This window comes from Oncorhynchus gorbuscha, linkage group LG24 (genome assembly GCF_021184085.1).
Source record: "Oncorhynchus gorbuscha isolate QuinsamMale2020 ecotype Even-year linkage group LG24, OgorEven_v1.0, whole genome shotgun sequence".
NCBI lineage: Eukaryota > Metazoa > Chordata > Actinopteri > Salmoniformes > Salmonidae > Oncorhynchus > Oncorhynchus gorbuscha.
The window spans coordinates 32,503,362-32,519,890 of record NC_060196.1 but is presented as its reverse complement, the minus strand read 5'-3'; the positions used below and the strand labels follow the sequence as shown (position 1 = coordinate 32,519,890).

At 43.6% G+C, this 16,529-nt stretch overlaps 2 protein-coding genes across 4 annotated transcripts; both read right to left on the bottom strand.

The window, feature by feature from the left end:
- Positions 1-202: 202 nt before the first annotated feature.
- On the bottom strand, positions 203-3,686 carry LOC124012513 (peroxisomal membrane protein 11B-like). The gene is made up of 4 exons (XM_046326221.1): positions 3,300-3,686; positions 2,569-2,684; positions 2,268-2,469; positions 203-1,937 (listed from the first exon to the last, which is right to left on the bottom strand). Exons 1-4 carry the CDS (start codon positions 3,353-3,355, stop codon positions 1,526-1,528), a joined length of 786 nt encoding a protein of 261 aa, XP_046182177.1. The 5' UTR covers positions 3,356-3,686; the 3' UTR covers positions 203-1,525.
- Positions 3,687-4,830: 1,144 nt separating this feature from the next.
- LOC124012514 (GTP-binding protein Rit1-like) lies at positions 4,831-14,539 on the bottom strand. Of its 3 annotated transcripts, XM_046326223.1 has the most exons (6): positions 14,306-14,536; positions 12,228-12,314; positions 11,333-11,389; positions 9,685-9,758; positions 8,297-8,488; positions 4,831-5,434 (listed from the first exon to the last, which is right to left on the bottom strand). In XM_046326223.1, exons 2-6 carry the CDS (start codon positions 12,307-12,309, stop codon positions 5,204-5,206), a joined length of 636 nt encoding a protein of 211 aa, XP_046182179.1. In that variant the 5' UTR covers positions 12,310-12,314; positions 14,306-14,536; the 3' UTR covers positions 4,831-5,203. The 3 variants fall into 3 exon arrangements, with proteins under 3 accessions (XP_046182179.1, XP_046182180.1, XP_046182178.1); XM_046326224.1 differs by lacking the exon at positions 12,228-12,314 and having other exon boundaries at positions 14,306-14,539; XM_046326222.1 differs by lacking the exons at positions 12,228-12,314; positions 14,306-14,536 and adding an exon at positions 11,613-11,806.
- Positions 14,540-16,529: the final 1,990 nt, after the last annotated feature.

Genomic DNA, 16,529 nt, shown 5'->3' with positions numbered 1-16,529 from the left:
AAAATAACCAATTCGACAGCGCTTGAAGTAAAAAAAAAAACAATGAACAAATGTTGCATAATCCAGGTGTGGAAAGCTCTTAAGAGACTTACCCAGAAAGACTCACAGCTGGAATCGCTGCCAAAAGGTGCTTCTACAAAGTATTGACTCAGGGGTGTGAATACCTATGTAAATTAGATATTTCAATAATTTAGCAAAAAAAAAAAAAAATGGAAAAACATGTTTTCACTTTGCCATTATGGGGTATTGCTTGTAGATGGGTGAGACACGGGGTATGAATACTTTCTTAAGGAGAAAGTCAAAGGTAAAAAAAAAAAAAAAGAGCTGTTTATATCTATAATAGTTCCATTCGCATCTGGTTGAATAGCTTCAAATGGCTTGGCCTTAATATATACTATTTATGTAATTGAGTTAAACAAATGGATTTTTAAGAAGACAAACAAATTTACTTCCAAGTAGACTAAATAATTAGCTGTCGGGTGAATTCAACGAGTTAAACGGACAGAATCATTTGCTTTAATTTTTCTGGCTCTGTAAACATACTAATTCACGTCACGCATGCATAAATGTTGGTAATATTGCGGACATACAGTATTACCACAAAAATACAGCTGACTGGCAGCCCATAAATGTCCCCTTTTACCGTTTATAAAAAGGATCCTTCACTTCAAAAGTCATTATTATGACATATTCACACACAGTATGAGCAAATATTTCACTGCACCTTTTCATTGACAAGGCTTTAATGTGTGATGGTTTTCACTAGGTAAACGTTTCCACTTATCTAGCTGTACAGCATTCCACGGGGATGACATTGGCGCATTTCCAAAACCAATACTGTACAGACAATCTTTTCCAATTACATAATTTAACGCTAACAGGACAGAAACACTATACGGACATGGAATTGTCTCCTAACTAGTGATCAGGATCCATTTAAAATGCTGATTTAAGGTGATAAAAATGTGCTCCCCGCAGCTTGTGTTCAGACACAATTGAATGACGATCTGGTATTCTTTGTGCTAGGTATCACTTCACAAAGCCCATCAGTTGTGATGTACGGTGCTTTAAGGTGTTTAAACGTCTACCAGTCTGACTCAACAATTTTCCATGCGCCGGTTCTATACACTCGCATGGGGAAGGTCCTTTTCAACAACTCAACCAAATGGCTTTTGGGGAACTTTGTGTTTGAACATGTCTGAGCACGAGCTGAAATACATAAGACAGATTTCGAATACAGCGCTCATTTGCAAATTCTCTCTTTGATTCGAAATGCCACTGTTTCAGTCCACCAACCTTCGTCCGAGCGTGATCTGCCCAAAAAGCTGGCATTCCAAATAAAAAAAACACAAAACTTTCCAAGCAAGCAGTGTACAAGACACCTGCTCGTGTCATGCTGCATTCCTCGACACAACAGCACTTCTTCACTTCTAGGGGACCTAAAAAGTTTGGCCAAAATGTCTCCTTCAAGGCTTGAAGAATGTTCGACTCGAGCTCGAACGTTCAACCAAATATTCTGGCTTCTTCAAGGTTTGAGCTTGAGCCAGGGGTGGACGATGGTGAGGATGGAGAGGACCGAAGAGGCCAGGCCACAGGCCCCCACGAAGCCCTGGCCGGTGGGGTAGATGCCCAGCCGGTCTAGGGGGATGAACACGTCGCATGCGTTCTTCAGCAGGTCCAGCAGCAGCGGTGGGTTGCTGCGCAGCACTGTCACCAGCAGGTGGCACTGTCTGCGGAGGCGTACAGGTAATATGGCTCCGGAGGGGTCGGAGAGGTCGACGCTCTCAGGGGTGAGCGAAGAGGGGTGTGGAGAGGGAGGAGAAGAGGTCCAGGTAGCCTTTGACCCCACATGGGAGGAGCGGGCCTCACGCTCCATAAGCAGGCGGATCTCGTAGGCGTCCCGGGTTAGGTTGAGGATGAGGGCAAAGAGGTAGTACCTGTAGAGAACGAGAGAGAAAGATGTGAGAGATTACGCATGAGGCAGAGAGAGATTCATGTCAAATCTGAGAGAAAGTAAAGATAGTGAGACCAGAAAAGAGAGGATGTAGGAGACATTGAACAAAAGAAAAAAGTAGCAAAGAGGGGGAGTTAAGATGTAGAATTAGATAACGAAAGCGATAGAAAATAGCTCTAGGGAGAGAGAATGTAGTTAACTGCCAATAGTAGTAAAGTTCATTACAGGACTTCTAATGACCTTGGCCACTTCAAATATACTGATTCCTAATGTGGTGAAATTTAAGGCTTAAATTTCCCAATCCTTCAGTCACCTGAAGGATCTCTGGCTCCACTTGACCTGGTCCAGTTGGGGCAGGAGACCAGCCTTGCCGGCCCAAAGCACGTTGTCACAGGCGAAGTACATGGCCTTGTTGAGGTGGGCCACGGTCAGACAGAGACGCAACACGCTGTCCGAGAGGTGGACAGCACGTTTCGCTGCCTCCACAGCCTCTGCCGAGTTCCCTAGACGCATCACTGGAGAGAGAGGGAGAGTGACGTGAAACCCAGAGTTGATGTACAGAGAGTAAGCCTGAGACACAGAGGTGTAGCATTGACTTGCAGACAGTGACTTACACTTCCTTGTTAGGCTCACATGAGCTTCCAGTTGTTTCACTGTCTTCAGGAGCTCAACACCTGCCCCACCCTTCTGGAGAGTGTAACCTAGCAACGTACAGGTGTACTGTGCAGCCCTGTGTGAACACCGAAAAGGAATCAAATGTGTCAAAATCTGATTATAGCCGTTACTTTAGTACAGTACATTTTTTGCATCTTGCGATTAATAACTTGGGCACAACTTCGTCTACTTTCTCCAGTTTTCATGTCAAGGGCAATTGGTACTTACTTTCATGTAGCTACAGTAACTATCAGTATAATACCAAATGCAGTTGGGACAATGGCCACTTGATAGGGAAAGGCTGAAAATAGCGATTGTCATTTAATTTATCCAGGTTTGTGAGAGCCCGAGTCAAAACACTGCATGAACCCTTATCCAGAAGCCCTTCAATTCTAACCCAAAATCAGCTGTCCCGCAAAACCCAATGACACCGGGAGGTAGGCAGTGTCCGGCAGGAGCAACCAGACAAAAACCTACAAAAAAGGTCGAGAACTGAACGGGTACAAAAGATCACCAACATCGCTGGACTTTTTATAAAGTTATTTGTACTTTTTCGTCCTCTTATATCTACACATTTTTGTATACTCATGGATTTCAGTTTGTATTGACTGCTAGTGATTTTTTTTAAAATACATTTTTTAACTTTGCTGTCTTGAGAAATCTCAACTGCAATACATTTTAGCCACTCCACCTGAAAACTCGTTCCTTGGCTTGGCTCTGCGCACTAAATCGAATCCAAGAGTCCATGCTGGCGACAGCCAACACTTGCTTTCCTTTGCAACTGTGGATTGATTAGGCCTGTGTCCGTGTCTGCTAGCAATCTATCTACAACCTTATATACCGTCTTCTGGCAAGAGCTGCCAAATGCTATCTGCACAATTCAATATGTCACCATGTGCCCCAAACGTCCACCAACAGAATGTGTTTATTTTATTTTCGCTAGAGTTAGCTTCACAACACGAACAACTTCACATCTCCTTTACCCGTGGACGGAATCTGTGGAGGGACAACAAAGCTAAAGTCCTATTGCACAGTAATCATTCGCTACGTTACTTTTAGGAGGTTCGTCCACAATACATAGCTTGTATTGTACATGGCATTAGTCGTTTCAGTGGAGCACGCTATTGAATAATATGTGATAACAGACATGAAAATTAACACTTGTAGTTATTCAAAAACAATAGTCAAGGCAACTCATTGCTGTGGATTATATTTACTGCGAAACCGTATACTGCCACACGGGGGCGACTCACACACACAATAAGAGGCCAGACAACCAACCAGTAAATGGAAAAAATGGCAGGCCATTTTATTATAGCGTGTTAATAGAAAATAAATTAAAGGAAACAATCATGATCAAGAGAAATAAAACAAACAAAACATATTATCCCATATGTGGCACTACCAGATCCACAGAGGGCTGAAATAAGAGCACAACCGGTGCACTACAGGTCAGGGAGTAATAAAGGAGTGAGTGTATCACTCTAGAGAGGTATTGTACTTGGCATCGTCTCTAGTCGCTGAAACACTATATGAAGACAATCAAACCCTGTTGTAGGCAGAGCAAAATCAAAATGCCAGCTACGCCCATCAAATTCCATTCTAAAAATGTTTTTAAATCCAGTGATTTATGTCATTTGGATGTGATCGTCATATTGCCCAAGCCAACTATCAGCCCATTCGGGTCAAGTATAGATCAGTGGACCATATTAGGAAATGCTGCATAGGAATGCCTTGTCAACATCACCTGTGTATTAAGTATCCCCTGCAACTCAGTTCACACTCTCAAAATACACCCACTCCTACTGAAACATGGCTGACTGGCCATGTACAGGCCAGTCAGCTTACAAACTCTAAGCAATAATCGATTGATGGCTTTTCAATTGAAAAGAAGGAACCTAAATGCACAGTGAATGCTATCAGAATGTCTTTGTTTTCATCATCTTCTATATTACAATCTTTTAATTATTTTCATCCTTCCCTTTCATTGGCTGGCAAGATAAACCACATCCATTGGGACCCTCCCTTTAATCTTCAAAGTAACGGCTCATACCCCTTTGTATTTCCCAACCAACCACCTTTAAAATCAAACTTTGGAGTTCACTCCTCAGCACCTATGCCACTTTACCTACTGTGTGACCTTCTGAATATTCTGCATTGCCTAGTCTTTGCTCCCTTCCCCTCTCCAATTCCCCATAATCTCTACCTCTCTTCAACCCCCCCAATACAGTTTCACCTAAACGTCTCCTCACTGGCTCTCCATCAAAGAAATGTCGTAACTTCAGGCCAACTCCACAGTGTCTCAGCATTTACAATTTACAACACTACAGTCAATTGGTTTCATTGGATACTAAAACGCTAACGTCGGCTGTCGTTAAAAACCAGACCCAATTTTCAGCACAATGAGCATACGGTACATCAGCACAGTTCCTGCCTTCTCTGAAGCGCACAGAAGACTCATATCTTCAGTAATGATTGTTAGTTTAATTGCCCATTGCAAACACTCAATCTAACTCAGATAAGAGTCATTGGTCTCCTCGTGGGAGTTGGAACTAGGAATTGGGGCTGTAAGGGTAACATATCTCACAGCATCTCTCAGTGCTCAGAGTGCTGTTTCTTGTGGAAGGTGGAACGCATGCGGCTCCAGAATGACTGGCTCCTCCTGGTTTTCCTCTCGCTGCCACGGACCGATTCTGTCTCGCGCTGGCGAATCTGGCGGACCAGGGCGGCAAATACCTCGTCGATGTAGTAGCGAAATGCCGCTGAGGTCTCGAAGAAGGGGCACTGGAACTCCCGGGCCAGTTCTTTCCCCTCCTCTACTGACACCTATTGCAGCGGAGGGAAGCAGCATGTTCAAAGCCAATATACAGATAAAAACCAACAGACAGACGATAATAGGTATATACCAGTGGCGGCTGGTGGGAGGAGCTATAGGAGGATGGGCTCATTGTAATGGCTGGAATGGAATAAATGGAACGTATCAAACATATGTGAACCACATGGTCAACTAACGTTCCACCTATCTATTCCAGCCATTGCAATGAGCCCATCCTCCTTTAGCTCCTCCCACCAGCCTCCTCTGGTATATATAAATACCAGATATGGTACCAAATAGAGTCATGATATACAGTCCCTTCAGAAAGTATTCAGACCCCTAGAATTTTTCCACATTTTGTTGTGTTACAGCCTGAATTTAAAATGGATGAAATTGAGATGTTTTTTTTTCCCCACTGGCCTACACACAATACACCATAATGTCAAAGTGGAATTGTGTTTTTCAAAATGTTTACAAATTAATAAAAAATGACAACCCATTTGTTATTGCTGCTTTGCGTGATGTATTGTCATCTTCTACCTTCTTGCCCTTTGTGCTGTTGTCTGTGGCCAATAATGTTTGTACCATGTTTTGTGCTGGCTACCATGTTGTTACCATGCTGTGTTGTCATGTGTTGCAATGTTGCTGTCTTAGGTCTCTCTCTATGTACTGTTGTGTTGTCTCTCTTGTCGTGATGTGTGTTTTGTCCTATATTTATGTGTTATTTAAAAATAAATGAATCCCAGCCCCCACAGGAGGTCTTTAAACTTTTGGTAGGTCATCATTGTAAATAAGAGTTTGTTCTTAACTGACTTGCCTAGTTAAATAAAAGGTTAAATAAATCAAATAAAAATAAAAATCGCAAGAGTAAATAAGTTCAGGAGTACAAATTCTAATAACAAGTCACATAAGTTTCATGTGTGCAATAATAGTATTTAATGTGAATTTTGAATAACTACCTCATCTCTATACCCCACACAACTAGTGGGGCAAAAAAGTATTTAGTCAGCCACCAATTGTGCAAGTTTTCCCACTTAAAAAGATGAGGCCTGTCATTTTTTACACCCAGTCACTACAAAGACAGGCGTCCTTTCTAACTCAGTTGCCGGAGAGGAAGGAAACCTCTGGGATTTCACCATGAGGCCAATGGTGACTTTAAAACAGTTATAGAATTGAAAGGCTGTGATAGGAGAAAACTGAGGATGGATCAACAACATTGTAGTTACTCCACAATACTAACCTAATTGACGGAATGAAAAGGAAACCTGTACAGAATAAAAAATATATTTTTTAAATGCAACAAGGCACTAAAGTAATACTGCAAAAAATGTGGCAAAGCAATTGACTTTTTGTCCCGAATACAAATTGTTATGTTTGTGGCAAATCCAATCCAATACTGAGTACCACTCTCCATATTTTCAAGCATAGTGGTGGCTGCATCATGTTATGGGTATGCCTGGCGTAAAACCTGGTTCAGCCTGCTTTCCACCAGGTACTGGAAGATGAATTTCCCTTTTAAAAGAATAAATGGGCAAATGCTATACAATCCAGGTGTAGAAAACTCTTGGAAACTTACCCAGAAAGACTCAGATGTAATTGTTGACAATGGTGCTTCTACAAAGTATTGACTCAGGAGTGTGACTACTTATGTAAATTAGATACTGTATTTCTAAAAACATTTTCACTTTGTCATTATGCTGTATTATGTGTAGACGGGTTAGAGAGAAAAAATATATATACAAGGGGATTAAATATTCAGGCTGTAACAACAAAATGTGGAATAAAGCAAGGAGTATAAATACTTTCTGAAGGCACTGTATATGTTACAGTAAATGTTTGAATCTACAGATCTCCCCCGTCCCCTTGGTGAATCTACAGATCTCCCCCGTCCCCTTGGTGAATCTACAGATCTCCCCCGTCCCCTTGGTGAATCTACAGATCTCCCCGTCCCCTTGGTGAATCTACAGATCTCCCCGTCCCCTTGGTGAATCCCTCCCCCGTCCCCTTGGTGAATCTACAGATCTCCCCGTCCCCTTGGTGAATCTACAGATCTCCCCGTCCCCTTGGTGAATCTACAGATCTCCCCGTCCCCTTGGTGAATCTACAGATCTCCCCGTCCCCTTGGTGAATCTACAGATCTCCCCGTCCCCTTGGTGAATCTACAGATCTCCCCGTCCCCTTGGTGAATCTACAGATCTCCCCGTCCCCTTGGTGAATCTACAGATCTCCCCGTCCCTTGGTGAATCTACAGATCTCCCCGTGGTGAATCTACAGATCTCCCCGTCCCCTTGGTGAATCTACAGATCTCCCCGTCCCCTTGGTGAATCTACAGATCTCCCCGTCCCCTTGGTGAATCTACAGATCTCCCCGTCCCCTTGGTGAATCTACAGATCTCCCCGTCCCCTTGGTGAATCTACAGATCTCCCCCGTCCCCTTGGTGAATCTACAGATCTCCCCGTCCCTTGGTGAATCTACAGATCTCCCCGTCCCCTTGGTGAATCTACAGATCTCCCCGTCCCCTTGGTGAATCTACAGATCTCCCCGTCCCCTTGTGAATCCCTCCCCGTTGGTGAATCTACAGATCTCCCCGTCCCCTTGGTGAATCTACAGATCTCCCCGTCCCCTTGGTGAATCTACAGATCTCCCCCGTCCCCTTGGTGAATCTACAGATCTCCCCCGTCCCCTTGGTGAATCTACTATACTGTACCAGTCAGACAGGCAATCTGTAGATCTTCCAGTAAATATATAAAGACAGGCATTTTGAACAGCACTAGGAATTTAATGCAGCCAGATAGCGGGCAAAACATACTGTAGTGCCAAGACTACCAATGGGTGTCCCTTTCCCCACCTCCTTTCTTTCCCTGAATTCTCACCTGTCGTAGATGAGTCAGGTCAGACTTGTTGCCCACCAGTACCACAGGGGTGTTGGCGGTGCGGCGCACACGGTCAATGAGCTGCTTGAACTGGCGCGCCTCCTGTAAGCTCCGCCTATCTGTGATGGAGTAGGAGATGATGAAGCCCTCGCCCGCCCGCATGTACTGGTCCCGCATGGCTGTGAACTCTGCCTGGAAAGGGGCATGTGCGAGGGAGGGAGGAGGAGGGGGTAGAGAGAGTGGTTAAGGACTGATACAGAAAGCATCACAGCAAAATACTTAGATGACATTATATATCCCGGTGCCACACACACACTTTATGTTATTCTATCCTCACGGGGACCTAAAATGTATTTCTATTCAAAATCCTATTTTCCCTAACCTAAACCCTAATTGTAACCCTAAACCTAACCCCTAAGATTAAAATAGCCTTTACCCTCATGGGGACGTGGGAAATCTCCTTACGAGGGAGAATTTTGCTTGTTGTTGGGGGATTTTAGGTCCCCACAAGGATAGAAGACACCCCCCACCCCCACATACTGGTATGTGTGTATATGCCTGAGAGCATCAAGAAAATCAATCACCATTGGTCTGTCTTTCCTACAAGCTACTGGAGGAACAACATGGAGACCCACAGAAAAAAAAAAAAAAAAGATTAGAATTTGGATGACTCAGGATTTAAGGGTCACTTGAGACAGTGGACTGTGTGGACAGTGGACTGCAATTCTCTTTGTGGACACTTCCCTGACTTTGGTATGGTACAAACAAACCCAGTCACGGGCATATATTAAAGAACATGTACATGACCATATGGAAAATGACTAATATAATAAGTGAACCATACGTGTCTATGGATGAGTCAGAGAGACGCCTTTGTGCGGAGCGGGTGAGAGACAGACATGATGTACGTTTGTGGAAAAAGAAAGGGAGTAGATGGGAGTGAGCGACGCTTAAAAGAAAGTTGAGAAGAATAAGGATGCAGATGTTATGACGGTGAAGGGGAGATGCGACAGAGTGAAATTTGTTCCTCTGGGTTTGCTTTGGCAATGTAAGATAATTACTTGTCAATGATAAGTTATCATCCTAATAAGACTGATTGAATGGAATTGAGAGACAGGGAGAGACCGTCGGAAAGGGTTGATTTAAAGGAAAGTGAGCATTGGGATAGAGGGAGAGGCTTTCCTCTCTATTTGAACTGATGCAAAAGAACTAGACCGATGAAAGCAAATTCCCAGTCCTTCCCAGGTGTTTAAAAAAAAATATTGCTTTCACCTATCCTATGTTTACAGATCAGTTGATGAAGGAGAGGAGGAAGCCATATTAGACTATTGAGAATGAGACGCAGCCAAAAGAGGTGGAGAACGGAAGGCCTTTGTGAGGAAGTGTACCTGTCCTGCTGTGTCCAGTATGTCCAGGTTGGCAGGTTCATCGTCGATGCGGATCTGTGTCTTGTATGCATCCTCTGGGAGAGACATTGAGTGGTATTTTAATGGCTATACAGGAAGATTGTGTAGTTACATGTTATAAGCAGTGGTTCATCAAATCTGGCCGATACTATGCATCGAGTGGATGCACTTTACCAAGTTACGACAGGTGTTCTGTTGTTTGGAACTTGCGGTTCCTTGTACGAGTTCTGACATTTCAGGCTAGCGAGGCAAGTATTGTTCTTGGAACTTTGGAGGTCTATGGACTTAGGCTGTCGTGGCAGCGTGTCAGTGCACATAGCCAAGTTGCAGTAGGTTCTGTTTTCCTATATGGGGCACTGACAGTTCAGGCATCTCAGGTAAGTTTTAGTGAAAAAGATGGCTTCTGTAAGCCCATTTTGAAGACGGTGGAACCTGTGTGTGCTTTGGCTGCCGTTTGGTACCCTCTGACCCGGGTTGGGGTGTGATTGTACCCATAGTATGTTATGCACCCATAGTATGTTATGCAGAGTGATCGACAAAGGTAAAGTACAGTTCTGAATATAACTGTAGGTACACCCGTCTAGTACCAGGTCGGATCCCCCTTTGCCCCCGGAACAGCCTGAATTCTTCAGGGCATGGATTTTACAAGTCAGATAAATTCCACAGGGATGTTGGTCTATGCTGACGCAATGGCATCATGCAGTTACTGCAGATTGGACGGCGGTACAGCACCGCCACCAGCCTGTACCGTTGACACCAGGCAGGATGGGTCCATGGACTTGTGCTGCTTATGCCAAATCCTGACTATGCCATCAGGAACTGGGACGCAACAGGAACCGGGATTTGTCGGACCAGGTGATGTTTTTCCACTCCTCAATTGTCCAGTGTTTGGCGATCGTGTGACCACTTCTTATTTGTAGCTGATATGAGTGGAACTCTGTGTGCTCATCTGCTACAACAGCCCAGCCCACCCATGATAAGGATCAACGAGTTGTGCACTCCAAGATGCCGTTCTGCACACTACTGTTGTACTCTGCCGTTATTTGTCCGTTTGTGGCCCGCCTGTTAGCATGCACGATTTTTGCCATTCTTCTTCGACCTCTCTCATGAACGAGCTGTTTTCGCCCACAGGAACTGCCGCTGACTGGAGGTTTGTCTCACCATTCTGGGGAAACACTAGACACAGTCGTGTGTGAAAAGCCCAGGAGGGCGGCCGTTTGAGACACTGGATCCGGAGTGCCTGCCCGTGATGAACATACCTCTCAAAGTGTCTTAGGTTTTTGCCCATTCTAATGTTCAATAGAACAGCCTCAATCCCTGCTTAATATAGCAGGCCACTGCCAGGTGACTCACTCTCCGTAGGAGCAATCCATTTTCATGAATGGAGAGGTGTACCCATTAAAATGAGAGAGATATATATATCTATATACACACACACACATATATATATACACATATATATATCTATACACACACACACACACACACACATACATACAAAAAATGAATGATTGATTCAAAATATAACATTATCACTGATTTGTTGTAGCCGTTTTTGGTGCGGTTAAAGCAGGCCAAATTTGACCAAATATGAGTGGCGTTAGTTTGATCAGATACCAAGCACTCTCACCTATGGTGGGGTCATGGTCTTCAGGGAACCTGTGGCTGATAAACTGCATTATAATAGCTGAGGAGAAAGAGAGAGAGAGAGTTAAGTTTTCACAAGCTATTTGGGTGGGGCAATTACGTTGTCACAAAGCTGCACAAGGCACTGCATCAATAAACCACAGAGGAGAAATCAGAAACAAACTACAGCAGATCAGAAGACAGAGCGGAAGAGAAATGGAGAGAAAGGGATTACGAAGTCAATGCGGGAGAATTTATTACATAACGCAGGTTGTGTCACACACTTCTCCATCTCTCCTTTGTCTCATTTTTGTCCCTCCAGGCAGGTAGTGGTTCACACGCATAGATAAACACACCCTGCAGCTTACACAGAAACACACAGTATCTCCGCCTCTGCAGCATCAGTGGACGCCCACTCTAGTTTCCATGGCGAAAGCAGGCACAGATGTTTTTAACGACCCATCTCTCCCGCTATCCCTCCAAATCCTCCCTCTCGCCGATGTTTTTACTACTTTTCTGTGTACCTATACCAGGTGAACTCTGCCAGTCTCCATGGAAACAGTAGCCAAGAAGGGGGGGGGGGTTGTTAGGCACTGACGCGTCTTCCTGACGACAGGCAACCAAACGACACCCCAGACTGCCGTAGAAGGCGGCCAACGCCCATGCTTACGAGAAGAGAACCCTGACTAGCTGACTGCACTTGGAGGGTGTGTCAGAGAAACACAGAAAAGACAAGGCAGCATTACGGCATTAGGAGAAGTAAATGAGGTGGAGAAGAATAGCCAGTCAGACATAATATGTACAAACAGACCGCAAGACAGAAGAAAAGACATGCACTAAGTAAGAGTGAGGTGGAGTGCAGTTGTGTAATTATGAGTGGATTATGAGTGTGTACTCACCGCTCTTCCCCACTCCCCCCTCTCCCAACATCACCAGTTTGTACTCGCGGGAGAGGCCCCCGGAGCCTCGCAATGACTCCATTTATACTATGAACAGAGAGATAACAGGCTGTGAGTAAAACACACATAATTTTTTGGTCCCAGTTTATTTAGCCCAGGACTAACGAATAGAACTATAAGTCGCTCTGGATAAGAGCGTCTGCTAAATGACTTAAATGTAAATGTAAAGAGAGTGTACAGAGTTGAAAGTAACTTCACACAAACATGATACCACACATGCTAATGTGCAATCTTGCTGTCATGTGTCAAGCGCTAAAGCTAATGACAAGAGATTAGAAAGAGAGAACGAGATACACCACACACAGGCAGGCAAACTTCAACATCATTATCCATTCACTGTCAAAAGTCGGGTCAGTCAAGCACAGAGTAGATCTAAAGAATAGCGACGAGACAGAGGTGAAAGAGAGAGTGGTTTCAGGGACAGAAGTAGAGCTATACAGCCAACATTCTAATCTACTTTGCCACCCTTTGCCAAAACAAACAAAAAAACTATTAAACTCATATGAATAGGCCACTATTGTCATCGCCTCGGACCCATTTGGAGTGTGTGTAGATGGACTTATAAAAGAGTCAGATGGCTCTCCAGTTTATTCGATTGGTGTATGCAGCAGCTAGTAGAACTCATGCGGAAAGAGGAACCAACTATCGACTTGACAGCAATCATGTGATTTCTAAGTGCAAGGCAAATGTGTGACATTAACCACCACAAACCCAGGCAATGTCATCACAACTATTATTGTTATCACCTAGCATTCCGGTTCTCTAACCCAAAATAGCATGATTTAAATAACATTTTTTACAACACCAGACTATATTAAAAACGTTTATTTAATTGTCAGAATAAATGATAATTATATATTTATCCTTGACAAAGAGGCCTACATAAGCAGACAGTTACTTATCATTAGGGCCTAGGCTACTAATGGTAAACATTATGAAGTGATCACATTCTCTCAATGATGGAATGCAGAGACACGATGTTTGACAAAGCCGGTTCATTGTTGTCAGGACAGAGGCAGATAGAACAGACAACTTGGGTGGTTAAAAATAGATGTTCATATCCGCTTGAGTGTAGCTACGTTTTTTTTTTTTTTGGCCTGGTTTTATGTAAAATAGGAGGTCTGAACTTCAATAACGCATGACTGACCCCATGTCCCCAAAATTGCATTAAAACATAACTTTGGTAGATCCAAAAACACAAAGGAGTGGATGGTATTGTAGTATATTGCCGAGCCGACACAGGCTCTATGATTCAAGGGAGTCTCCAGGCTTCAGATAGCTCAGGCCTCGGAAGTTTTATTGAAATGCCGATTAAACATATCGACTCTGTGGTAGCCTTATTCAAAGTCCACAGTTAGGGGGGGTGTCATTATTATTTGTAGAGGCTACCTAAACTAAGCGCAACAAAAGTAAACGTGTATTGCACTACTGTCACGTTGTCATAGCCTAATGTTACAAACAGTGAGTCGGCTAAGTTTCAGCGGACGAAAATATAAAACATTTTTTAAAATCTAAATCATTGAATCTGACGAAGTCGCAGTGAAAACTGCATCCGTTGCAAACATTCACTAAAATACAACTATTTAATATAATTTATTGGCTACTTTGAAACAGGATAAACAACAACAAAAATATTTTTAAAAGGGCAATAGCGAACCTTCAAAAGACTGGTAAAGTAGCAGAATGAATTGTGTGGCTGTAACGTTAGGTGTCATAGGATTAGGAAAAACAAATGACTACCTTTTTTCTAAACTTAAAATGTAAGATTATTTGAAGAACAAAGTGTAGGCTACGAGTCGATCATTGATGAACGTAAAACAAGCTGCATGAATTTGTTAGCCTTTTTGTAGATCAGTGTTCAATCGGACATTGCACACATTGTTTCATGTAATTAAAGGAACGAGTTCAGTGAGAAAGACGTATATTGCCGACTACGACGAAAGCAAATGATTGAACATTTGCAAACATAAAAGAGCCAACTGACTTCATGCATACACGAATAGAAATGAGCGACTCACCTGTGTCACAGAGCTTCTTCATAATTTCCGAAATGACTTTTATGGCCATTTAGTGCTTGACGTTTGATAAGTCATGCTACAAAATCCTCACTAACTGTAAACAACGCCAGCAGTCTGAAAAGTACGTCACAGGATCCCACCTCCCGTCGGGTCAGTGGCTGTGACTTTTCAGTAGAGTTGGAAGTGACCTTGAAAAGTCAGATAGGCTGTGAAATATTTGTAGTTAATCATATCAGTAACGTTAGCTGTAGCTCCGCCCACCTTGGAAGTTGAGCAGAGCATGCTGGGTGATATCGAGCAGTGATGACAACAAATCAATTTTGTTGCTAAATTTAGCAACTTTTCAGACTACCCTGGTAATTTATTTTTCAAACAGCACCTAGCAACACATTTAGCTACTTTAAAAAATATATTTGGACATTTTAGCAACTTTTAAAACGTGACTCAAACGCTAAAATGCACACATTTTCCCTCTAAATTACACAAAAATGATTTTCTCTGTCACACTGTCACAACACACGTGCCTGGCTGCAAAAGAGCATTGTGAGTGACGTCAGCAGCAGGCCAGCAAATCATTGTTGGCTGACTGCAGCAGCAGCAGCAGTAGTACGGATTCGACGAGCCAAACGCAATGAATATAGTTGGTCACGAATGTTTGATCTTGTACAGAATTTACAACATCAATCAACATGGCCATGTTCTGTTATAATCTCCACCCGGCACAGCCAGAAGAGGACTGGCCACCCCACATAGCCTGGTTCCTCTCTAGGTTTCTTCCTAGGTTTTGGCCTGTCTAGGGAGTTTTTCCTAGCCACCGTGCTTCTACACCTGCATTGCTTGCTGTTTGGGGTTTTCAGTTGGGTTTCTGTACAGCACTTTTAGATATCAGCTGATGTACGAAGGGCTATATAAATAAATTTGATTTGATTTGATTTGAACATGCCTCAATCAAAAATGTACAGAAAAAAGTGTGAGTCTGTACCTGGCCAGTCAATTTGAGTAACGTTATTGTGTGTTTTACGTAATGACGTAATGAGGTTTTTAGAGAAAGAAAAAAAAAACAGAAAAAAAACCAGAAATACCTTATTTACATAAGTATCCATACCCTTTGCTATGAGACTCGACGAAATTGAGCTCAGGTACGTCCCCTGTTTCCATTGATCATCCTTGAGATGTTTCTACAATTTGATTGGAGTCAACCTGTGGTAAATTGATTTGGAAAGGTACACACCTGTCTATATAAGGTCCCACAGTTGACATTGCATGTCAGGGCAAAAACCAAGCCATGAGGCTGAAAGAATTGTCCGTAGAGCTCCAAGACAGGATTATGTAGAGGCACAGATCTAGAGAAAGGTACCAAAACATTTCTGCAACATTGAAGGTAACCCAAGAACACAGTGGCCTCCATCATTCGTAAATGGAAGAAGTTTGGAACCACCAACACTGTTCCTAGAGCAGGCCGTCCAGCCAAACTGAGCAATAGAAGAGCCTTGGACAGGGAGGTAACCAAGAACCCGATGGTCACTCTGACAGAGCTCCAGAGTTCCTCTGTGGAGATGGGAGAACCTTCCAGAAGGACAACCATCTCTGCAGCACTCCACCAATCAGGCCTTTATGGTAGAGTGGCCAGACGAAAGCCACTCCTCAGTAAAAGGCACATGATAGCTTGCTTGGAGTTTGCCAAAAGGCACCGAAAGGACTCTCAGACCATGAGAAACAAGATTCTCTGGTCTGATGAAACCTAGACTGAACTCTTTGGCCTTTTGGCCTGAATGCCAAGCGTCACGTCTGGAGGAAACCTGGCACCATCCCAATGGTGAAACATCGTGGTGGCAGCATCATGCTGTGGGGATGTTTTTCAGCGGCAGGGATTGGGAGACTAGTCAGGACCGAGGGAAAGAAAAATGAAGCAAAGTACAGAGAACTTGTTCCAGAGCACTCAGGACCTCAGACTGGGTTCACCTTCCAACAGGACAACAACCCTAAGCACACAGCCAAGACAACGCAGGAGTGGCTTCGTGACAAGTCTCTGAATGTCCTTGAATGGCCCAGCCAGAGCCCAAATTTAAACCAGATCGAACATTTCTGGAGAGACCTGAAAATAGCTGTGCAGCGATGCTCCCCATCCAACCTGACAGCGCTTGAGAGGATCTGCAAAGAAGAATGGGAGAAACTCCCCAAATACAGGTCTGCCAAGCTTGTAGTATCATACCCAAAGAGGCTC